The sequence below is a fragment of the Molothrus aeneus genome, chromosome 5 (assembly GCF_037042795.1).
Source record: "Molothrus aeneus isolate 106 chromosome 5, BPBGC_Maene_1.0, whole genome shotgun sequence".
NCBI classification, from domain to species: domain Eukaryota; kingdom Metazoa; phylum Chordata; class Aves; order Passeriformes; family Icteridae; genus Molothrus; species Molothrus aeneus.
Window position 1 is genome coordinate 11,140,486 of NC_089650.1, and position 25,996 is coordinate 11,166,481.

Genomic DNA, 25,996 nt, shown 5'->3' on the forward strand with positions numbered 1-25,996 from the left:
GACCCAGAGAGGGGTGGTGAATGGAGTTGTGTCCAGCTGGGGACTGGTCACTGGTGGTGCTCCCAGGGCTCAGTGTTTAATACCAGCTCTGTTTAATACCTTTATCAATGATCTGGACAAGGGGATTGAGTGCTCCCTCCATCAGTTTACAGACAACACCAAGCTAGGAGGGAGTGTTGAGCCAGGAGGGGAGGAAGGACCAGGACAGGCTCGATCAATGGGCTGAGGCCAACTGTGTGAGATGCAACAAGTCCAAGGGCTGGGTCCTGCTCCTGGGTCACAAGAAGCCCTGCAGTGATGGGAGCAGGTTGTATTGAGCCGGGGGTCAGTCTCTTCTCCCAGTTAACAACAGGACAAGTGTCCTCAAGTTGTGCCAGAGAAGGTTTAGATTGACTTTTAGGAAAAATTTCTCCCCAGAAAGTGCAGTCAGACATTGGAACAGGCTGCCCAGTTCAGAAACACTTTGGGGTTACAGTTCAGTGGTGAACACTAAACCACTAGTTTAGTGGTGGTGCTGGATTAATGGTTGGACTCCATGTCTTTGAGGGTCCTTTTCAACCTCAATGATTCCATGGAAACTAAAGTTTTCTTCAAACATGACCTGGGGGATGACCATTCCATGCTGAATTCCCAGGACTCCTGCCTTCCCTGAAGCTTCCTTTCATGTCCTGGCAGGATTACCAGGGGGACAAGAACACGCTGAATCACCACACTAAACCAACATCAGCAGTCACAAACTCTCCTGTCCTCCCGTGGCAGGGAGACATCTTTTGTCAAAACATCTGCCTTCAGTTTGATATGGAAACAGCTCCCTTTTCCAAGCTCTCACATATGTTTTTTCTTCCTTAATACTTTTTTAAGTAAGATACTAGATATAAGATCTGCCACCTACTAAAATATAAGCTTGGAAGGCAGAAAACCCTTCCAGAAATTATCTTAAGAATCTTACTCAACTTTATCAAATCTTGAGTCATCTTTCTTTTCATACAAGTGGGCACTTCATTACTTGGTAATGGAACAGTAATTGCTCTTCAGTTATGCAAGATGCACCTCTAATTTGTAAGGGGTTTCTGGAGAGGTGATGACAGATGCTGAAAAAAAAATCAAGTATGAGAATAGGAAAAGTGGTTATGTAAAAGATAATGGTAACCACAGAGTAGTCTGACAGCTGGGTCACAGTCTCAGTGGGTATAAAGGCACAATACAGATATTCTGGTCTTATGCATTCTTAAACACTGAACCTGAAGCCAAATTATTCATATTACTTTGCACTTTAGTCTAACTGAATCTCACAAATGAAGCATCATCTGTGTGGGTCAACAGCTGACAGCTTCCTACACACTCTAGGTAAGGCTGCCAGCAACTCTGCAGAAGGCATTTTTCCCCTCTGAAATTACGCTTCCTGATTATAAAACATGTTGGATATGAAATAAAGGTATCAATCTATCTAATTTCTGGTTTCTAAAAGTAAATTCAATGTAAAACCTGCTAGGAACTACATTGTAAGGGACAACCTTGTGTTAAAAGGGACAACCATTCTAAATTTCCTCCACTCCCTTTTCCCCAACTTTACCCCTGTGAGCAGGGGCTCAGTGCAGCATTTCAAAGACCACGTGTTGGCTCACAGCCTTTCCAGACAAAATGTCAACTCCAGAATTGGAGCACTTGCGTTTGCTGATGCGTGGCAGCACTCCTAAGATCAGGAGCAGCACACCATCCAAATGTCATCTGTGTGTGCAGATGCAAGATCAAGTGCACCTCCTCATATGACTAATTTTCCAATTAAGATTGAAACACTTTTGTGCTAAAAACACAACAAGCACATGGGAAGAGCTTGTTCTTGCTCCACAGGGATTTATTATCAAAGATACGCTGATTTTACCCTAATCTAGTTGGTTTTACTCAAAGCTTTTACAATATGCCAGTTTTGTACTGCAAAACATAACTGCATTTTACTGCTTTCAAACAGCTTAGCATGACATCCAAAGGAAAAAATTGTAAAAAACAAAACAAAGATTGGCAAACGCTTAGAAAGCTTGCTTCATCCACTCTGAGCTCCATGCCAGTGCAGACACATTATTAGCAGGACCCAGCTATCTAATGTGAGACTTGTTCCAAACCAAATACACAAACTGCATCTCAACAGCAACTGCTGAGTGGATGTACCCAGAGGAAGCCCAGCCTTCTGTCTGTCTGGAAGAACAATAAAACAACAATCCCAGACTGCACAACTTTCAGCAAGGAGAGCCCTGTTTAATCTACTGGAAAAAGACATAATGAGATGCAGCACTTGGCAGCTGAGATTAGACAGATCAAACTAGAAATAGGGACACTTTTAACAGTGAGAAAAGCATACTGCTGCAACCATTCACCTAAGGATTATTTCAAATACTCCCTCACATCGAGTCTTTAAAGTCAGGGCTGTTGACAGATGTGTGACACAGCTCACAGAGAAATGCAGGCTTCCTGCAGTCATTCTTGCATGGAGTTCTGTCTCTTGCACCATGCTATAATTCAGATTAGATGATCATAAATGGCCCCTCTTGACCTTAAAAATCTACAGTGATGCTCAAGTAAGGATAAAAATTACTTCAAGGAGTCACAGCTCTGCATAAGCCAGAGAGGTCACAAACTGTGTGACATTTCTGCACCAATGGCCTGTGTCATTTCCATCCCACACAAACAGGCTGAGGGCCACAGGCAGAGCTGGGCTGGACAGCTGGCAGTCAAGAATCAAATTTAGTCCCTTGCTCTTGGGTTAGCAAAAGCTGAAAGAACTGTAAAAAAGCCACCATGTACCTTGAAGAAGCACTTCCCCCCTAAAACATCAGCTGCCTGAAGTGTCAAGGACTTGGAAAAGAAAGAAAAACTGGTCTAATTCACATTTCCCAGCAGAGGGTTGCTACAGTGTGGTCTTTATAAAAATGGCACAGGAAGAACGACAAAAAATTCTCTCTTCCCCAAATAACTGAGCAAATCTAAAATAGTTAATCCTGGAAACATTCTCAAAAGATTAGCCATGGCTCAACTAACTTTAACGATGATAATTTTTAATTTAATTTAAAGTTGAATATCCTTGTGCAATAATGGCAGAGATGAAGGACTATTAGGGAATAATCTTGTTTACGGATCAGTGAACTCAGAAAATTGCCAAGGCACTGTGAAACATATTCCTTATTCACACCTCATAATTAACTGAGTGTTCTGCTGCAATATTAAAGTCATCTTCCTTATGAAAGAGCTGCTCATTTGGGCTGGTAGGCCACTGAGGGAGTCTCACTCTGTTCTGGCATTTCCAAACTCCCAGAAAGAAGCACCTTCAATCCATAAAAACACCAGACTCCCAAAGAGTAAGGGAAGGCAGAGAAAGCCTTTGGTCCATGACAAAAGCACAGCTTGTGCAGAGAAAAAACCCACTTCTCTCCTTCCTCTTAGTGCCACCTGGGAGCATTTCTCTTTTAAAGGCAATTGAAAGAAGAAAATACAGTTCTCTTAATTAATTCACATTGAAAGGCACTTTTGATGGAGTCAAGAGGCCAGATCAGATCAGAGTAAATAATGCCACAAACAGTGACACGAAAGCCATGGGACAGCAGCTCTCATGGCTTGCACTGTCTAGATCTCAGTACTCAAAAGCAACAAATGCTGAAGCTTCAGCTTCCAGGAATGCAGAGGATAACAGGGGGCTCTATCCTTTCAGCAAATTTTAAGAAAGAAATTGTCAATTTACTGGGAGGAAGACTTTTGTTGAGGTAGATCTGCTTAAGATTTGGGAAATCCTGGATTAAGTCTCTGCTTTAAGTCAGATTTTATGTTTGTGAATTTGGGCAAATGCTCAAACTTTCTGCCCTTTGTTTTAGAGAGGTAATGCTTCTCCCTGAGTGATAGAGCATAGACACAAGGGGATTCCACCCTTCTACTCAGCCCACAAGGCTTGCCCAAGGTTTCTTGGAGATATTACTGATCCCCTAAGAGCAGTTAAGAAGAGAAGGATATATTGTAAGCCCACATCTAGGTAACTGAGATCCAGATACAGCAACTACAAACTTTGATGGTGTAATCTCTGGCCCCAAAATCACCCTGGCTCATCTCAGCTTGGTTCAGCATCTCACTCCAGCCCTTCCCTTGTAATGGGGAACAGGCCAGGCAGATGCAGCCAAAGCCAGTACACACAATAGGAAACACAGTAATAAAATATGCTCACATTTTTCTGATTTTTACTGTACATATTATCTAAACAGACTCCAGTCAAAACAAAAGAATAAACAATAAATAAAAAAGTAATGCCATAAATCAGCACCAAAAAAAAAATGCAGCTTGTGAAAAACAGAAGTAATAATGCAATGAATAAAAATCCAAGTCCCAGCATCTGAAGTACTGCATGATATTCTGAGACCTTCCCTTCCTCTGCCTGTTTCCCAAAGGATCTAATAGAGATCAAAGAGGTACAGGAAAGGGTAATAAGGCTCATCAGACACATGGAATGGTGTCTGCGTGAGGAGAGAGTCAAGAGAACAGGGCTCTCCACCCTGGGAAGGGAGCACACACAGAGCCACTATAAAATTATGAGGGGCCTGAGGAAGGGAACCAGCAAAATTACTTTCTACTTCTTATCACACAAAGTCAAAGGGCTCCCAATGAAATTATCAGGTTTCAAGCAAACAAAAAGATTCCTTTATATGGTGTGTAATTAAAATCACAGAACTCGCAGCAACAAGAGGCCCTCAAAGTCAGGGGAGAGAAGGGTTCTAAAAAGGAAATTAGGCAACTCCACAGAGGACAGGTCCATGGAGAGTCTTAAACACAGTGCTCCAGATACAGCATCCAGATCCATGGACTCTAAATCAATGCCTGGCACATGTTCAGCAGCCAGAGTAGGAAAGATAACCCTGTCCTGGCCCCACTCCCATCCTTCTCTTCTCTGTAAGCACCCAGTAATGACCATGGTGAGAACACAGAGCTAGATGGATCCCTGGTTTGATATGGTGCTCCCACAGTGTTCTTCTGTTTTGTTAAATATACTAGTAGGAGTTCAACAGACAAATCCTAACTTAAAGTAAAACTAATTCTTTGTTGGGTTGGTTTTTTTCCCTTGAAGAAGCATCATGCAAAAATTCCTCTATTTACATTAATGCACAGCACTAGACCAAATGCATGAACAAATGCCCTCTGGCTGGAAAGCTATCCATCATCTCCAATGAATGAAGGAATTTCACTTTCCATAGTGAGTAATTCCATGATGGAGATACCACTCAGGACCACAGGCAGGGTCATGACAGTGGATCCACAGTGTGCCAGCCAAGATCAGCAAAGGAATGCTAATCATCACAGACCAATCAGAATGACCAGCATTAGCAGACATTTAGACCACAGACCAGGTGACAGCTTTCTAAAATGAAAATTCCGGATGCTTTTACCAAAAACATTTGTATTGTAAGCAACTCATCTGCTGAAATTGAATGTTTGACATAATTCACAGTGGAGAGAACAGGGGACAAGAGGGAGAACAACAAATTAATTGAGTTTACTACCAGAAAACAACAACAAAAAAATCTCTGCTTCCAACTTTTACAGATAACTCACAGCTGCAGTGATAGAAGGTGCTGTCATGAGATTAGGCAGAGATTATGGTAAATGCAATTAAATCAGCTAATACCAAAATATTAAATATTGGAGAACACAAGGCCATCATTTTTACACCAGCTTGGTCTCTGCAGAAATTCCTACATGGCCTTGAAGGAACTGTATGTGTAACAGTGGTGTATGAGGGGATAAAGCTGTGTTTTATGGAAGGATATAAAGGTAATGTTCCATCTCCCATCTCTAACTGATAATTACTCTTTCCCTGAATTTTATTGTGAACAATTAGTGGAAAAGTTCTTGTCAAGCTTTTCCTGCTAATTTTCCCCTTTGGAAGAACACCCAGAGGTTTGTTGGCATCTTTCACAGATTAAATGGAACAGTACTTTCTTCCATACTTTTTATACTAGCACAACCAAAGTGCAACCATAGTTAGTTTCAAAGTAATAATTTTATGTTTAATATCTCCTTATGCGAGAGCTGATTTGCAAAACCAAGGGATTTCGCAGGTCACAAAAGGAGAGATTTGAGCAGACTTCAGCCCTCAGCCTGAGCAGAGGATCTACAGCAAACATGCTGCTAACCAAAGCTTTAAACAGAGGGAACTACTGCATTACCCACGTGGCAAAAGAATGGTAATTCCTTAAGATGACAGAACCTAACTTTTAGAAAGGAGGTGAAAAAAAAAAGGAAATCGAAACAGCCACCACAGCATATTCCAATAGGAGGTTATCATTTGAACCACTGCATTATCAGCTGTGGCAGGCAATGAGAACTCATAAGGCAAAGCTGGGTGCCACCAGATGCTGTGAGACCTGTCAGACCTGGAAAGCAAACACTCAACAGCAACATTCCAACAGCCCAAGCACAAACCTCGCCTTTCTCAGCTTACTTTGGCCAATATCTGAATTTTAACATGGATGTTTGGGAATGTGGAATGCATTTTACAAGAGTCCCTTCTGCACTGCAGTTTCCTGGATATTCACATTCTGGAAATTGCTTAAAAGAATAGAAACAGAAAATCTGCATTTCAAAGATCAAGAGAGGAAAGTGTGTTCCAGCCTTTCCAAGCCAAGTAGAAGATTAAGGTTTCTAATGCACTCATTGGAAAAGAATATTGGGATAACTGCATTAGAAATGTGAAAGAGGATTTAATACTCTACTTTAGATTAAGTTGAAGATTAAGTTTCTAGTCAGGGAAGAATCTGTTCATCTTGGAAAGCATACAGGGAGGATGGGAGAAGCATTACACATGCTAGCAGATTTTTTTTAGACTTTTTAACCAAATATTAAATCTCAACAGCTACTTCATATTAAAAAAATCAAAGTAACCCTTATCACACAACTGAAACCATCAACCTAAAGTTGCACTTGATGAGATTGGTGTCCTTATTTTGAGCAAATGATTGCTTGTATGAGCCTGTGAACATTTAAAGCCAAGTAACTTAGCCCTGAGAGACTGCTGTCCCTCCCTTAATACATGCTGTGATTACCAGGCTCACAGAGGAAACATGGACCAGCTTGTAAAGCATCAGTCATTAATGAGGTAGGTAGGTACAGCTGAGTCCTTTACTCCTGAGAACAGCCTAGGAGTTTCCAAAAAGATGTCAAAAATGTGCCTGGAAGTCAAAGTGTAAGCGAGAAATTGTTCAATTAGATTTGCTATCCAGGGAAATACCTGCAATAATCTCAGTATCATCCATCTTCAGGTGTTGTGCTTGGGTATTTTTTTTTTATTTCCTGGGTGACTGAAATACTGTTCTGTGCCAAACTAACCCAGATTTACTGCAAGGAAAATGACCTTGCAAGCCATTAGGGTTTGTTCCTGTTTCTCAGCTGCTGTTAATTCTTTGACAGTGGTTTACAGGGCTTTCAGAGAAAGCCAATGGACACGGGCACACTGCTGCTTCAAACGCTGCTTTAATGAGACTGCCAGGAGCCATGAATAGAAAGGCAGTCCTGTGAAGCAAAGGGAATGAACAGAGACTCCTGTGAGTCAGCTCTGGGACACACAGGCTGCACCTACAAATTGGGGATTTCCAATTAGCAACACAGGGAACAGAAGAGGCTGATGTACAATGAAGTGACTGCAACTGCAGGGCTTAAACGCAATTCCCATTAATGAGAGAGAAAAACCTTCTCCCTCTGCACACGAATGAATAAGCCATCAGCATCTTTCAGAAGATGGGGCAAAAAGAAACCCAAAACCAGTCATTAAGTTTTCCTCCTGATTCTTGTTTTGCACAGCACCATTCTTCATCCCAGGCACAGTTTCCACAAAAATGGATTTTCATGAACTAAATCAAAGTCTAAAGAATCTTTAAAAGACTAAGTAATCTTCTCTAGAGAAAAAAAAAAAAAACAACAACTAAACAAGCTAGAACATGTTCAGTCATCATCAGCTAAGAAAAGTAACATCAGACTCAGTCTCGTCCCTTTTTTCTGACATTCAATGTACATGAAGGCAAACTGCTTCAGTTTATTTGCTGCTTACTGAAATAAACTGGGCCTCTTGGTACTGTCAATATAAGTAGTCCAGGAGAAGTTATTTACTTTCCTCTTCCTTCTAGGAAGTACTTAAAAAGAGGGAGAGAGGTGTTTTTCTGCACTGCAAGAAAAGTGCTATCCAGAACAGTGGCTGAAACAGATCCAACAAAGGGTGTCAAATTTAAAACCAGCCCTCTTCTATTCAAACAACTGCATGCACAAGTGCCTACTTTTCCAGCCACAGGGAAGCCAAGAGTGAGATCAGCTGTGGCTCCATGCCACCCCAAGCACCAGAGCAGAGCAGGCTCCTGGCTTCTGCCTGGCTCTCCACGCTCCCTCCTCCTCAAACCCACGCAGAGAGCACAGGGAAAAGTCCCAAGTAAAAAAGCAGTATATTAGCTATAGGGCAGAAGAGAGCTGAACCCCCAATGCTGGAGAGATGAGGTCAAAAAGAAACTGGGGTTTGCAGCCCATAGAGCAGAAACCCATGCAGAGGGGAGGAGAAGATAGGCAAAGACAATGAGTGCTGAAAGCTGAAAGAATCCAGAGGGAGCTCACCCCCATGCTGGGCAGAAGACTGAACTGGAGAGATGGGAGGAGTTGGGAGCACAGGAAGGGCACAAAAGGCAGTACAAGGACACAGATCAGGGCCCTTGAATGGCATGGCAAGGACTTAGGGGACAGGAGAACAGGAGGGACCTCGGGAGTGAGACTAACACAGTAGCCCTTGAGGGAAGCAGCAAGATCCAAAAGGCAAAGCCTGAGGAGCAAAGACTGGCAGCAATTACATGGCTAAGGAAAAGCAAACAAGAGAAGAGACGAGGACAGGCTGTAGCAGATGAGGCAGGGCAACTAACTGGGGAGAGAGGAAGGAAAGGACTACCAGAAGAAGCTGCACATGCTGGGCTGGGTTCATTCTTCTCCAAGTCTGGAAGGGAACAGCATATCATTGTGCCTCCTCAGCCTGCAAATATCTAAAGGAAGAGGTCCCTCACCTCTCAAGACTGACTCCTACAGAGCACAGTCTACTGCTGCCTCCAGACAGCCTGCTTGCTCAACCAGCAGATGTCCATGAAGTAAATACAAAGGTGAATCCAACTCAACATCCATGTGGTTCCCCACTGTAAAATTTCTGGCTATTCACTTTACTTGTTCTGAACAGTAAGGAAGTTACACATCCAGAAACTATGCCAAAAGTACTTTAGAAGATTGCAGACCTAAGTAACAAACTGCAAGGAAATACCAGCACTTGGTAGTGTGTACACAGAGGAATTACAGAGAAGTTGTAAATCTGTCTCAGAGCAGGACTTGAATAACACGAAGTAAATAGGGCATGGGGCAATGCTCTGGACCAGGAAGAAACAAAATATCAAATAGTTACTCATTAACTGATCCCCATCCATTCTGGGCAATGAATCGAGCAGGGATTGTGCAAAAAAGAAAAAGCCATGTGATAGTGTAATTAAAGACTGTCACAATAAAAACACACAAGGAAGCCAAAATTAAAGCAGATCTTTCTTATCTGGCTAGTGCATATTTTTGCAGCACAATGAGGTCTAAACAAGTCTTTTTTCTGCATTCATGCAACCTTAGTCATCACCATATCAAAGCAGTGCTGCTCTTAACTGAACTTCAGTCTGCAAGCAATGAGTTCAGTTACTTGCACTGAAACAGCACTTGAAGATTTCAAAAATTAAGACACATAATGGCACAAGCATGCCTAAGAGAGAATCCCTGGCTTTGTTTCTCTTTTGGGAGGGAGACAGAAGACAACCAGCACATCACACAAATAGAAATAGAAAAGCAGCGTGCATTACTGTGCCTCATCTTCCAGCACATGCCATGGGAACAGAGAGATGTAATTATTTCCCCAAGATTACACAAGGGTTCTCTGGAAGACAGTTTCAGGCCAGAGCATGTTAATCCTTGGGCTGAATCCGTGGCTGTAACACAGGGGCACCCACATCTCACACATTTCTAGACTCTAGCAGAGCCTTCTGGTGGCCTCAGGTACCATCTGTGCATGACAATAAATATTGTCACTGACTGCAGGGGAATTCCTGGCCTTCAGAAAGATAGAAAGATTCACTCAACATTTCCTATGCAGACTGTACAGACACAGCAGCAGAGAGAGCTATTGCTCAAACTCACAATGGAAAAACCATCTGAAGAACTGAATTCAGAGAAGAACAAACGACAGGCCAAAGCCACCTCTGCAATCCACCTCCCCAGAGGCAGCCAAACTTCATTCATAACTTAGGCTTACTAAATAGCAAGAATGACAGAGCCTTAGCAAACCTGCTAGAATTGAAACAACTTGCAACACCCCAGAAGCAGCATCCCACAGATCCCAGGATAGCCATGACACTTACCTAATCTGCCATCTTTCAGCACACACTGTGCCTCCCCAGGCCTTGGGACTCAGGGCCCTACTTGCCCTTTGGAGCAAACTTGTGTTGTCCTATTCTCAATTCAAGTTTAAATATAAATTAAGGGAAAAAAAAGAATCGGCCTATAGCCAGTGACAATGCAGCACTTCCTTTCCTCTGCTTTCACACAGAGGCAATTCATACCAACCTTTGCTCAGAGCATCACAGACTAGGAGCTTGATCCTTTATTTGTAACATCTTGCAACCCTGAGGACATCACCAGTGACAGAAGAAGGAAAAAGCCTGGGCTGGCTCTAGTGCTTAATGCTCCAGATTACTCGTTTTGCTTTCCTAAAGAAGAAAAGCATTTGGACTGCTGGGCTCCCAGATGTTGCAGTAAGGTAGAAAAATCATAAAGAAAGGCTTCATAAAAGCAAGCCTGTTCTCCTAACATCAATGGCTGGCCTTGTCAGGCTCGCATTTTGCAAGTTCCCATGTGAAAGCAATTCTGGTGTGAGCAGTTCGTTAGCATAACAATCTGCTCCTGGCTGAAAAACAACTTGCACCTGTATAAACTGTTTTTAGACAGAAAAATGAAAACTATCTCTCACAAACAACTTTTCCTGCACGTACACACGGAGGGTTTGAGTGACCAATCAATAGAGGGTGACAACTTGTTACACACCAGTAAGTGTGTAACAACTAGAAAACTATTGAGCAATTGGAGTCACACACAAGATCTGTAAAACTGTATAAAAAGGAGTTATGTGAATAAACAGGGGACTTTTTTCCACCATGAAGGAAATGGAGTCCATGTGATTTATTCCCATACCCAGACCTTTTTCACCACAGACAATCCCAAACTGCCCTGGAATTTCTTCACCAGCTTTTGCACTGATGTTTGCAAAGCCCTTTAACACTTCCTTGCTATTTCGCTGCTGCATGGCAAGGAACTTTCAGGCCAGAGACAAGTACCCAGGTTTCCTGCCTCATTTTAGTCAGGGGCAAACACACCACATGAACAATAGTTACCTCCCTGCTGCTTTTCTCAGAGACACACATTGCTTTTTACTGCTGTGCTTTGCACTTGAAAGCAACCAACACTGACCTCCAGGGTGTGTAAGTGCAACTGGGAACAACTCACCAAAATTTAAGGAAGTTTGTACCCCATCTAACAGAAAGTGTTCTCCTCTCACTTTTATAACCCAGGCAGTTTCATACCCACACTTTCCTATCAAACACCCTCTAACAAATTCAAGAAAAGGTGAAGTTTGCACACATGAAAGCCCACATCTGGGAAAGTGGTCACACTGTTCTGTCCTTATCAGTTACAAATCGAGGATGTAGCATTGCACTGTGTGGCATGGGAAAGGAACAAAAATTCAGCTGACACTTCTTGCTTTTTGAAGAGTAATTTCATGTTTAAGCAGAAATGTGCTATACTCTCATATTAGTCAAAAAAAAGAAAAAAAAATTAGATAGCATTGCTACACAAGGATTGTAAACACAAGCAGGCAGTGAGGAAAAGCCAAACAATTGCTGCACAGTCCCACACTGTGTGTGCCAGTGCCTTCCCTCCACCTCTCCCTCTGCTCTTCCCTCATGCTGAAGGACAGCATCTGTTTCAGCTCAACCCCTGACCATGCACACTGCACAGGGACTCAGGGAAGATCTGTTATGACCTCAACATATTTTTCCTCACAGTCTATCAAACTTAGGGCCAGCACAGACATCCCTGGAATGCACCGCATTCTGCAGAGCATTTCCATCTTCCTTCCCTTGCTACTGTAAGAGGAAACAACAGCACCACCAGTTTAGTCATCAGATCCCATTTATCCCTGCTACAGCCTTTAGGATTTCATTGGATTTTGAATCAATGGGGTTTTGGGCCTGGTTCCCAAAATGCTAATGAGTAGTGAGCTCCCACACTCTCTTTTACACACACAACACAGATTTAAAGTGATGCTGTTGGGCACAGCTCCAGGGACACCTGCTTTTTCTGTAACCTGACAAAAAAAATTAAAATTAAATACGTAAATAAAAATAACCTAAAAAAACCACCATGCAACCATTCATACATATGGAAAATAGCAGCATTAATTCCAGTCTATGGTCCACTGCAAGGGAAGAGTCTCACCACCAGCAGACACAATAAAAATGAGCTTCTAGGAAGAGAAGAGGAAGAGAAACAGAGGTTTCAGTTTCAAAAGTAAGCAAGCTATTGTGGAATCTTGTTTTTCAAGAAGCTTAGACTGCAGTCCCCAATTATTTATATGGCCCAAAATCTTCAGAGTGATTAGGTGGCTTGGAGGTGTTCATGGGCTGGACCACACTTAGCAACACAAAGTGTAAGGCAGAACATGGCATAACCAAAACCAATTAAGAAAAGAAAAAAAGGTAAAAAAATAGATCCCAGTTTTCAGTGGCTTCAACAAATGATGAAAAAGAGAATTAGTGACGATTGCCGTTGACAGTGATTTTTAACAGGACACATTGCACACCAGAGTGAAAGCACTGAGGCCTTACCCCAAACTCAAGTACAAGCCTACATGAAAGTTCCTGTCTGTCCTTCCCCATTTATATCATATGGAAATGCACACACACTCATAAGCCTCCTTCAGGTTTTAAAACTCAGGGAGATGGATCAAACCCACAAGAGATTCTAGTCATCTCATCTCAGTAGCATATGCCAGCATTCCCCAAAATTGCAATAAATAGTGGTGATAAAACCTACAACTTCCTCCAGACTAACTCATTCCTTACTCCTAAAGGCAACTGGGACTGCAACCCACATATTCACTGGATAGCTGAAGATAAGAGCAAGTGACAATAAAGAACAAAAATATCTCTGCACCAAGAATTTACATAACTAGCTCCAGTTACTGCTAATTAGACCAATTCCCTTAAATCCTCCATTACATCTTCCTGCATTTTTCAGCTCTAGTAAGAAGAGGTATAATAAATTATTATTAAATAGGAACCTACTTGATCATATTACAAGTACTTAAAAGTACAGATTAGTGCCCTACTACTTTATTCTAATTAAAACCTTACAACTAGTAACCTGGTAGACTAAATAAGATACCTGAAGCTACTTCACTGTGCAAAGTCTGTCCACCAATTTTGGAGCTTCTGAAATATTTAAAGCTTTTTTTCCCCCCATCCTTTTGCTATGCAAGAAGACCTACACAAGTCAGACAAATGTAAATTATAAGGAAAAATTGCATAATGAATCTTACAGATTCAACAGCAACTTCATATTTTCTTTTTTCTTCTATAGCAAGGATTTTTTTTTAATACAGAACGTATTTTAATAGAGAAATTGTATTGAGTTCTTCCTGTTTCATATCATATGTCAACAGCACAACTCTCACAGGCACGCTTCCCTCTCAGCCACTGGGACCAAGCCAGCTCCACTTTGGGCATCCCACAGCCAACTCTCACACAGCAAGCCATTGCAAGTGTGTTGTACACAGTCAGTGACTTGAGAAGAGAGCAGCTGAGCAGCTCACACCACCACGCGAGCCCCTTTTCAAACAGAAAGCAGCTATGTACACGCAGGGCTTGGTTTGCCATGTGCAGAAATCCTTCACAACACTTGAAGAGGCAGCTGCCAAAAAGCAAATGCCAATTGGCAGCGTGGAGGAGCTCACTCTGGAGCCATCCCACGTGCACAGGCTCTCCAACTCAGCTTCTGCAGCCTCTCCTGAAGAGGCTGGGAGGCGAGAGGCTTTCCCTTTGTGCAAGAAAGGGATGTTCCCAAAAGCGGGGGCAGAGGGAGGGTGTCTGGAAAAAAGTACAAAGCAAAGGAGGGGAGAAAGCAGTACAAAAAAACAGGAGTGAAAGAAACAAGGAACAAGATGATGGAACAAGACAGAAGATATTTTTTATATTAACCTCCTACACCCTGTTGTGGGCATCAGTCTCTCCCTAGTAGCAAGCAACACAACAAGAGGAAATGGCCTCAAGACATGCCAGGGAAGTTTAAAATTAGATATTAGGAACATTTTCTTCACTGAAAGGGTTGTCAACAACAGACTGGCCAGGGAAGCAGTGGAGTCACCATTGCTGAAGTTATTTAAAAGATGTGCAGATGTGGCATTAGGGACATGGTTTAGCAGCAGGTTTGGCAGTGCTGAGGTAATGGTTGGACTCGATAGTCTTAGACATCTTTTCCAACCTGAACAATTGTCTGATACTATCCATCAGGGAAAACAGAGACAAATACAAGGATCAAAGAGAACAAAAATACTAACATGTCCTCAGATATTTGTGGGATTCACATTCTCTGAACCTAAGAGAAGCAGAGAAAAGAATGATCAAAACAATTCTTATCCCATTCGCTGCTCCTGTGTTGTGCCAAAGAAGAATGCAATATGGAGACTGTTTACCCAAAGTGATAGTGTGTTGCTTCCTTGGCCTATCAGGGTGTTAGAGATGGGTAATGAGATGATTGGCTCTCACAATTAAAAGATCACTATTGTGTGAATATTAAGAAAAGCTTTAGTGATGTATAGTTATGTTATTGCAGTTTAGATGTCCTCTGTTCTCCCCACAGTTCCTTTCCCCCCTGTACTGTTGCCATCAGACAGCCTGGGCTGTCCAGGACAGGTACAAAGAGGCTGCACAGGTGTCCCTGGCATGGGGCAGTGGGGAATGGAAAAGCTTGGGGGTGCTTAGGGGGGCAGCACGGCAACACCTGACCTCCAACCCAGTTACAAGCAAGCATCTCCACTGATAAATGGCAAAGAAGAGCTGACTGACAGACTTTGGGAGGGGCCAGGGCTGGCTGATGCAACCCCGAGGGGTATAAAAGACTGAGCATCCAGCTTGAAGTGGTACTGGCCATGTGGTGTGTGTGAGGGGCAGTTCTCAGCACTGCAACTTTTTCCCTATGTAGTCCTTTGTTGTATTTTTGTCAAGGTTTAATAAACCTTTTGAAATTTTCAGAGTGAGCAGTTATTTCTCACAAGGGCCAAGCGTGAGTGCAGACTGTCAGTCAGCAGTCAGTCACGAGATTCTGCGCAGTTGAGCGCTTGGGCAGATTCAGTTTTAGATGTCATATAATATAGTGTAATATAGTATAGTAATATAGCATAATAAAGTAATTAATAAATCTCCTTAATGCAGCCTTGGCCAGGTTTCAGCGTATCCCTGTGGGCTGCTAGGTCCAGATAGCGCCGTCCTGTTCAGCACAGCCTCAGTTCCCAAGGAGCTCCCAGCCACAGGCTATCTTAGCAAGTTTAAGTGATACCAGATCTTTTGTGATTATCAGCTCATTTTGTGATTTCAGCTCTTTGCTTGCTAAGTGCCTTTGGCAGACACAGGGAGAGAGATGAGAAGGCTGTGTGAGGTTCCACAAGGGTGACTTTATTGAGGTCTTCTGTGAAGGTTCTCAGGGAGAGCTCTTCTGCCAAACCAGGCAAAAGCAGCTCTTTATATAGGGTACAGGGGTTTTAGGATTGAATTGAATTTAGAATTGTCCAATAGTAAGGGTCAAAGGAAAGTGAGCTATAGTCTTACAGAGAGATAAGCACGGGTCTGGAGGCAGAAAAAGGGGCTTCTTAGGTCCAGTATCATGACTGAGCATCTCCTATCTTAGTCTGCTGACCACCAGAGAGGCCTTGCAGGCCCTGTGCCTGCTACACCTTCTGATATCCATAGAGTCAGATGCATCATTCTCTCCCCATCACTGGGGTTGCCCTGATTTCCAATAGATATTCTCCTCCTTTCTCCTTTAACCCTCCTTCCACCTCCTCCCGCCTTCCCCCTCCGGTAACACAAGAGCAACCCCAGCAATTTCAGGATTAAAAAGGGCTAACACAAGGCGAACAGAGCAGGAGTGTGCAGCAGTACCTGCGGATGGCCCAGATGGCCCTGCTGGGCACGGGCAGGCTGGGCTGCTCCCGGGGCACGGGCGGGTGGCAGGAGCTCCAGGCGCCGCGCTGGGCACAGCGCTGCTGCTGCTGCTGCTTCCCGTTCTCCCGGCCGGACGGCGGCGAGCCCCACGGAGCGCGCACGGGCGGCCGGGAGGGCCTCTGGGGAATGCCCCCGTTCCTCCTGAGAAAAGGCAGAAAAAGGAAGGAAAGGAGGGAAAGAAAAGGATGTGAGGACTTGTACTCTTGGCACTTTCACTCATCCAAAGGCTGAACGCTGTGAAATCGGCACAACGCGGTATCAAAGTGTTAAAAACGAGAGCAGGCTCCCGGTAGTAAAGTGATTTCAGTATTTATTGTAAGAAAAGAAAGGCCTAAAGCAAGGGGCCCGGGCTGAGCAGGAGCGCTCCTGCTGAGGATGCTGCAGCGCCGGCGCTGGGGCTGCTCAGCAGCGATGGCCCCGATGGAGCAGCGCACATTCAGTGGGTCAGAAGCCCCTTTTTATCCTGGTTTTTGTCCCTTTGGATTGGTTTCTTTTTGGATCCTTCATTTGCACGAAGGTTTAAGGCACTGGATTGGCCCATTACAGCTCTGTCCAGGCTGGCTCGTTTCACTGGGGGGTGCTGCACTTTACTGAGGTGTGTTATGGTACATTTTGTACCATATTTCTTGTAACTATCCTTTAAACCCCTTTTACAATATAACAACCAAACTAACAGTACATGTTTAACAATTATCAACTTTTTTACTGTCACAGACACATTTTATGAAAAATCCTTTCCTTAGGATTTTTTCTCCTGAGAAGCTGAGGGGCCTCAGGAACAAAATGTAAACAATGGTTATCTGCTGCTGTGGAATGCAACAGGTGCATCTGGGATTGGTCTCATGTGGTTGTTTCTAATTAATGGCCAATCACAGTCCAGCTGTCTGGACTGTCTGGTCAGTCACAAGCCTTTGTTATCATTCCATTCCACTCCTTTCCTTTCAAACCTTCTGATGAAATCCTTTCTTCTATTCCTTTAGTATAGTTTTAATATAATATATATGATAAAATAATAAATCAGCCTTCTGAAACATGGAGTCAGATCCTCGTCTCTTCTCTCGTCCTGGGACGCCTGTGAACACCATCACATTTTACAACGGTTTCTAACCTATCTTTAACAAAACTACAACAGACAACATTACTTCAATCCATAAAAAAAGCCTTTGTGTGCTGAGAGGACAGTATTTATTAGTTCCTAACTAGAACTAGAGACTTGACAGCAAGAGAAGATGAGCACTCCTGTATCAAGCTGTTCTCTGGACCTCTGTTAAGATGGGAAGCACTGTGGTGTCACTCCTAATTTTTTGCTCCAAAAAACAAACGATGTTCCACCACTTTTAAACAGAAAACAAATCTGGAGAGGTTGGAAGAAGGAGCAGGTCAGTTTTCAGCAGCACATAGAAGGCTGTTTGTTTTCTGCTGCCCCTTAAAGTCAAATGCAGTCATAAAATCTTGAGCATCACAAAGAGATAAATGCACAATACATGCAACCAGAGGAGATAACACAATACAGCACATCTGGACAAAAGAGCTTCATTCCTACAAGATAAATAGTGCCACATCTGGGCAGGTGGGCGCCACTGAAACAAAAAAATAGCTTGAAGAGACCCCCTGGAATGTGGGCCTATGGAAGGGGGAGACTGAGGAAAAGAGGGAGGAGGAAGGCACAGATTTCCCTGCAGTTAATTAACAGTTGTGTTCCCTTTAGCCAGGCAGCTCCCGAAACAGCCTGTCAGGGTGTAAATACAAGTGTTAACAAGCAAGCTGGCTGTCAGCCCCCAGAAATCTCCCTGGCTCCTTGCCCACCAGTCCCACCATTAGGAACTACTTATCCAGTGAAAAGAGGAGGAATCCCCTGCCTGCTGATTTCTAGCGCTGCCAGAGGGCAGGTCTGATGCTCCTGAGAGTCCCCCTTCTCCTCCCTGCAGCTGCTGATCTCACCTTGTGCCAGCTCTGTTCATTTAATTTACTGCAGAAACACAAATTCAGTGTCCTTTTTATAACCCAGATAGACACAAGCTCATGTAGCGTGTGACAGGTTCCAGGGCTGGTGGGCAGCACCAGTGGAAACACAAGAAATGATACGAGGAGCAAGAACTCCCATTCTCAGGAGCACTGAGCTCTTACATTCACTCATAGATCTGCACCAAGGATGTTTTGAGAAAAAAACAGATAAAACCCATATGTAATTGTTATTATAAAAATTTTCTAATAAACCAGGACTTCTGACTCTGAATGGAGATGGAAAACAGCATTGCTATTTGTGACACTAAGTGGGTGAGGGGTACAAACTTCAAAGTATTTTATTTTTCTCCAGTGACTTCTGAGAGCTGCTAATTATTCCAACCAGAAATGGATGGGTATTTTCCCTCTTTTTCCATTCTGAAAGGACAGAAAAAATATCAAATCTGATTTTACCACCAAACATCATGTAACATTTCTAAACCCATGGCATTGTGATGGAATAATCAAGCAGACATTGTGACTGGAAGGAGTTAAACCAGAGAAATTTTAGGATGTTGATGCTTCAGTCAGAACTCCCACACTAAAAATAAATGTTAGCCTTGCCAGGGTGAATTCAGCATTTCAGGGATCAGTTCTTCACATCTGGTCGATTTACCCAACAAAAGTAATCAGGCAGCAAAAGAGTAACAAAAAATTTAAAATAAAAAAAATTAAAAAATAAAAAAAACCCCACCACCACAAAACACAGAAAGCAATTGTGGGTCCCTTCAAATTTGTCAAATATCCATCTAATTTAACAGGGCAAGTCCATCTCCCCCCAGTGCTGTATACCATAATAATACATATTTTAGACTACCATCTAGGTGAAAAGACCTGAAAAGCACCATAAGCGTAAGAAGTTACTTACAATTTGAGTCCATTGTAGGAGAGGGAAAAGAAGTCATAAACCAAGCACACACCAAACACAGTGACTCCAGTTTCTTTCACCAGCATTGCACACGTCCCAAGGAATAAACTAAGCAGCAAAAAGAATGGGGAGGCAGTGGGAGGGAAATGTTCCCCAACATAAAGCTGATCCACACTCCTGAAAAACAGAATTGACATGAAATATCTTAACTTCTCTGCTATTTTCATGTGTATTACAGTCACACAAATACTGAGACACTTTTCCTTAATGCCTTAAGATGGCTGACACAAACATGTCAAGACATGAACGATCTAAAATGAGAAAAGGCTTAGCCACAGGACAGGAAAGGCAGATGAAAATATGGGGAGCTGCTGCAATTCTTGGTGCACAAGAGGTGAAACAAAGACAAGCAGAAAAATAAAGTAGACTTGAAACAGTCAGGGGAAGGCAAAGTACAGAAAAGGCAGGAAAACACCTGCTTTCTGTCATGTGGAACACACATGCTTAATTCTCCTTCTGGGACAAAAAGCACGAGGCAAGCAAAAATTCCTCCATCCCACCCACAGTCCCCTGAGTCAGAGATGTGTCCTAATCACTAACAGACTGGGCAGCAAGCCCCTATCACATGGGAGAAGGCAGGAAAGAACTGAAATCAAACAGGCAGATTCCTCTGGGGTCACTGTGCTTCACACCTTCTCAAGAAAACAGCACAGTGGGTTTGCAGCAGACAGCCCCACAGGGATATCAGCAGTTTCTCCCTGTGGCTGTGATGACATGGTGCTATTTCTGAATGCAAACAATGTTATTTCAAACTGTAAATAATGCAAAAGGTGCAGAAAGCCCATCCAAGGCAGCTATTTCTGTATCTATACTTGTTCAGTTCCAGTTTTAGAACACAGAGCAGCAAGCAGTGCCAAGTTTTCACCTGAAAAGGATGACTAATGGTCTAGACACACTCCTTAACTCTCTCAGACCAGGTGTTCCAGAGTCCCACAGTCACAGCACGCATTTGAAAGGCAGGCATGTGTCTGCCTGCTCTTCACTCTACACACAGACAATTTGCCTTCCATTGAAAACATTTTTTTACCATTTTTACAAGCCCTCCTCTGTTGCATGGTCAGCAGCAATGCCAGTGGAAGAGGGATTGTCAATGTTGACTCCTGGTTTAGTGGTTTTTTGTTCTCATAAGCATCACCATGGCTGCAAGCAGGGGCCAGGACAATTCCACACAGCAGAGCTGTGGGAGGCACCTCTGCCAACAGCCATGAAACACTGACAGCTGCCTCTGGTGCCCTCCTCAGAACAAAGAATCTCATGATGTTACCACGTACCTATTATAGGAGAGAAAAGCCAACAGAAAGAGTAGACAGGCGAGGACGTCTGCTCTGCCTACTATACCTGTTACCTGAAAGGAAAGGAGACACACAGGTGTAAAATCACATCTAAAAAAGTACAAACACTCACTGACTGCCTCAATAATCCATGCTCAAAGCTACTATTTTAAGTTTTTGATCTCTCAGTGTTATCCTCCCTCAGCATACCAAAATGTTATTTGGATAGTGTAGTGTCACAGACACATTTTATGAAAAATCCTTTCCTTCGGATTTTTTCCTCCTGAGAAGCTGAGAGGCATCAGGAACAAAATGTAAACATTGATTATCTGCTGCTGTGGAATGCCACAGGTGGATCTGTGATTGGTCTCATGTGGTTGTTTCTAACTAATGGCCAATCACAGTCCTGCTGGCTCGGACTGTCTGGTCAGTCACAAGATTTTATTATCATTCCTTTTCTATTCCTTGCTAGCCTTCTATGAAATCCTTTCTCCTATTCTTTTAGTGTAGTTTTAATATAATATATATATATATATCATAAAATAATAAATCAGCCTTCTGAAACATGGAGTCAGATCCTCGTCTCTTCCCTCTTCCTGGGACCCCTGTGAACACCACCAGAGTGTAGGGTATGCTCAGTTTTGTCTGCTGCATTTCTAGCTTGGCAAAACAAATGAGTAAGCCAACAGTAAAGTCATTCCCTACTTAATAAAATATTAAGCTATAAAGAAAATGCCAGTTTTAAGGATTTGTTTTAATTTTGTATAATAAGGCTTAGATGAGAAATGCATCCAACTCCCAGTACTGAAATTTGTTAAAGAAAATTACTTACTATATAAGTAACATTGGAATGAACTTTATCACCACAAAGGGATAGGACAGAATTTACAGAATTTATTCCTCCTGAGCAATCTGAATTTGCAAGAGTTTCTTCCTACAGATTAATGAACAAAATCTTTTTATAAAAGAGGGAATACTGAAGAAGAATAGATAAACACTCTTTTTTACAGTTTTTTGAATATCCTATTTCATAAGGATCTAAAAATCACCCATAAAGCAAATAAAAGGCCCTTTGAAATCTCGCCCCTTTTGAGATTACATAATTAAGTTATATTCAGAGCTCTGGCATTTATTTTAACCTATTAAAGTTCTGACCCAGACAAAAATAAATTCCAAGAGGGCCTCATCTAAAACCTCCCTTAAAATATAAAGCTGTATTATCAAAAGGAGCCTAGCTGATTAGTTCACACAACACAGCACAGGGAGTAACTCCAAAGCTTGTGGCTTTTTGTTATTAAGGTAATCTCTCCTCAAAAGTTCTCAGCCACAGGAGCCGTTTCCCTCCCCCATTTACAAAGGCTTGGAATGAGAGCAGTGTGATGTCAGTGGTATCTCAGCTAATGAGAGCATTTCTTTTTTACAGTGTGGGAAGCTGGACATTACCTTGTCTTCTCCAAGACAGCAAGACTCCTTTTAGCTATACAAGTGTCTCCTAGCACTAACAGACTGCAGTTTTGGAATGATTATGTCTTTAAATGTTTCCTTATAACAAACAGAAAGATTTCCAATATGAGCTGCTGTTCTGTCACTTATGCTGGTGTTCGTGAACAAGTCTTTTTCTGAAAAGGATTCTCCTAGCTTTTCATTGAAATAAATATTAATTAATCTGTGAGTCACACCACCTCTGTCTGAGAGAGCTCCTCCAGAACACACAGTAATGCTGCCTTCACTTTTCATCCCTAAACTGATGGCTATAGGAGATGACTGAAGGCATGCAACAATATCCCAGCAGGAGAGCACAGCCTCACTGAGGTCTTTGGTTTCAGAAAACTCCTGACTGTCCATTTATTCCCAGCAGGCCTGATTAGGACCACCATTTAGAATTCAGTTCCAGAGCACAAAGACTGCAAGTATGAATGTGCTTCTTCCTTAATGACTCCTACAAATTATTTTAAATAGAGTACATTCCCACCTTTGCTCCCCCACAGCAAAAAAAAAATCACAAGTACAATTTTCTGTATGACTCAGAGATTTCCTTAAAAAAAAAACCAAAAAAACCTAGAATCTTGAAGAATTAATTTATTTTTAGGCTTGGTGGCACATACTTACAGCCTCGGTGTGAATGGGGTGCACAGCAAAGAAGAGCGCCGTGACAAAAGCAAGGCGACAGTCCTTGAACACAGCTTTGTCACAAGTGTACATCAGCACAAGAGTCACCAGACAGTGTAAAATTACATTCACTGCGTGGAAATACACGGGGTTCATGCCAGCCAGCAATATGTTTAACCTGGAGGGAAACAAAACAAAACCATTGCTAGATTTGAGAGACCTTCTAATAGCAAGGCAGCTTTCAAATACTCTAAATTATGCCTTTTGCCCCATTTGCAGTCATCTAATGTTAGTGCTATTAATCACTGCAAACTGCTCTAAACTTTGGTTGATTTGATTAAAGAGAAACCATTTCCCCAATTTTTATATTGTGTGGTTGTGTTTGGCAGCCTTTTGACAGAGGTGGGAGAGTGCTGCACCCTCCCAGCAGAGTTTACTGCAGTGAGACCACGCCTGTGCTTCCCTAGCAGCAAATCACCCTGGCCAACATCATGGCACTTGTCCCATCTCCCTGTTGGCATCTTCTGTGGTTCTGTTGGCCACATGGCAGCTTTACAACATGGGTAGTTATTTTCTGCTCTGGAAGAGATTCTTTTGCCCAGGAGCAGCCAAGACAAGGACTTGGTAAGGTGCTGGAGCATCTGCTTAGCATAACACGGGCATTTACTCCCATTTAACTTTCAAAACAGTGTCACACACTGAAGGTTAAGCCTTTATTTAAATGCTTTACTGGCATAAAGAAGCTTGTCTAATAGTTCACATCATTTTTATAAGGACATTGATGGCAAAGATAAGTTAGCTAACATCACCCTAGACTCAGTGAGACAATTAGGGTTCATTATTTGTGTCGATCATTAAAAAAAAAATAAAATGTAACAAGCTGTTATGACATTTGTTTGACAGCATGTATTAATACATTCTTCTGGTTACTGTTTTTTACAGCCAGCTTCCCTAACAGCTGCTGACAAGCCTTGCCTTACACACAGTTGAAGATAATTCTCTTAAATATTAACAACATCTGTACATTTGGACAAATATATATATATGTATATATATATATGTATATATATATATGTATCTACACAAATATACACACATACGCATAGTGCCTATCTAGGGAAGGCTCCATATATGAACAGGGAACCTGGAAAAATGTCTAACTAATGTTGAAGGATTTTTTTCTTTTTCTAAACAAAAGACAAGATAAGCAGTGAAAAGAAGAACTCAATCTAAATATTTTACATGCAGTTGTAAATATGCTATAGGGTCAATAATCCTTCCTGCTGTTACTAAAAGACTCCAGGTCTCCCATGACAAGCATGACGTGACAGCAAGGCCAGTGAGCTGTTGCTACTATAAAAAACACCTTAGGTGTTTCTGTGAGACAGAGGAGGTGTGAAGAGGCCTGTGAGAGCCAGACAACTTTTTTTTTTTTTTTTTTTTTTTTTATAAATAACTCTACATTTCTTATTCATAAGCAAGGAAGTGCTAGCTGTCCTGGGTTCGATTTTCCAGGTCAATCCAAATTTACCAGACCAAGAGTCTTACTTGTGCATTCCTGCTGTGCTCCTACTGGAGTGTTTGTGGAGGCAACAGATGAAACCCAGAGAGTTTGTGAAAAAGTGAGATTTTGGCATGACTTGACCTTTCCCTTTGAAGTATGGGTTGATGTAGTTACATTTTGACAAGACATCAGTCTGTGTGATTCAAGAATACACAAAGAGTTTGGAGGTTTTTATTTTTTTATCCCATTTCTCCTGCAAGCCACTTCAGGGCAGCAACATCCATCACTTTCCCTCATTTCTACCAGCACTGAATGACAAACCACAACAAATGGCAGTAACACACACCCAGCCAGAGCTTCAGCTGCAAATACACTGCAGCAGCAGGAACCCCCAGGCCAGAATCATGTTTCCAGCACAAGGGAACAAGGGGCAGCACAGGGCCACCCTGCCCCTAAAGGAGCCACAGTTCACTCCAAGGCACCTGCAGATGTGCACAATGACAGGGACCCTCTGCAGGAGACATCCTTTATACAAATAAATCATTTCTAGCTGTGTATCAGCTGAAGCAGAGTCCACTGGTCCCCCTCAAATGCAATCACACCAAAGTGTGATCTGGGAATCTGATTTCTGGAGAAAGCAGATGCAGGCAGGTGAGGACAAGTGCTCAGGATATCAGGTGATATGAACTTGTGCACCAAAAGGGGAGAAATTCTCATTTAGTTGGCCAAGTTGTGAGAACCAAACACTAAACTCATGACATGTGGCAATACTCTTGAAAATTCTATCATCAGTCTCCATGGATCACATCTGATCACTTTCCCATCCAGCAAAACAGGTCTGCTGGCAGGAGAGGCAGAACTTTACAGGTAAGGGATCTTCCTACCCCCCATCAGGTCCCCTATGCCAAAGGTGGGGTGAGTCCTTCACACCCCTTCTCAGGGTGAACACCAAGGCAATGAGGCTTGTAAGCTGTGAGTTACCTGATGTAAATTATTGAGAACAGCTCTGTAAAAGCATCGGCCTCACAGCCTGGCTGTTCCCCTGCGTGTTCTTTAAATATATAAAAAGCAACAGAACAAAACACAAACATAATACCATTCTGTTCAGGTAACTCTTCCCCTAAACAGCAAAATCAGCCTGCAAGTGTGTTTTAAATACCATCTTTGGTGGTCCATGAACACTAAACATGAGGGTGTGCAGGTGCTATATTCACACCAGTGCTCTTTGCTGCTAAAGCTCTTTGTCATAAGAAATTAGGCCACATGGCAACGAAGGAAACATTCTTTAGTCCTGAAACAATCCCAGCAGAACGATGTTGAAATGTTAGCAGTGGTTAAATTTATTGTATGTCAAAAATCTGGGTCTTCAAACAGCTCTAATCCAAGTCACAAGAACTCTGCAAAGCTGCCCAGCTCACACAGCCATGGGGGAAAAAAGGCAGCCTGCTATGGAATGCCAAATTTGCTCCGCTGCAGGGGAGCTGTGGAGGAACTTCTGGGCAAGGGAGCCAAGAAGGGGATGGGTAAATAAAAAATTACTTCTCTCCTCTTAATCTTTAATACCCTAACAGAGAGAGCCAGTCTTGTTTACTGGCGGCAGCGTGCAGCAATTATACACAGCAGACTGTTCAGCAAACAAAGGAAGTAAAACAGAGATATGAATCTCAAAATTAAGGAAGGAGTGGTCTTTCTCCAACATAATGTTCATAAACAGAAGTTCTAGCAAGCAAAAACAGTACTACACTGGAAGGAGGTGGTGCTGTCCATGCATTTCCAAACTTACACTGCCTCACAAATGGGGAAAATCATATCATGTAGCCATTTC

The 25,996-nt window shown here is 42.6% G+C and overlaps 1 protein-coding gene across 1 annotated transcript in view; it reads right to left on the bottom strand.

The window, feature by feature from the left end:
- The window catches only part of TMTC1 (transmembrane O-mannosyltransferase targeting cadherins 1), a 141,014-nt gene that overhangs the window by 105,866 nt on the left and 9,152 nt on the right, over positions 1-25,996 (bottom strand). The window contains exons 2-5 of the mRNA XM_066549630.1: positions 22,668-22,845; positions 20,559-20,632; positions 19,228-19,404; positions 16,293-16,496 (exon numbers count right to left, since the gene is read on the bottom strand). Coding sequence (XP_066405727.1) covers positions 16,293-16,496; positions 19,228-19,404; positions 20,559-20,632; positions 22,668-22,845 — 633 coding nt within the window. The remainder of the gene's footprint in view (positions 1-16,292; positions 16,497-19,227; positions 19,405-20,558; positions 20,633-22,667; positions 22,846-25,996) is intronic.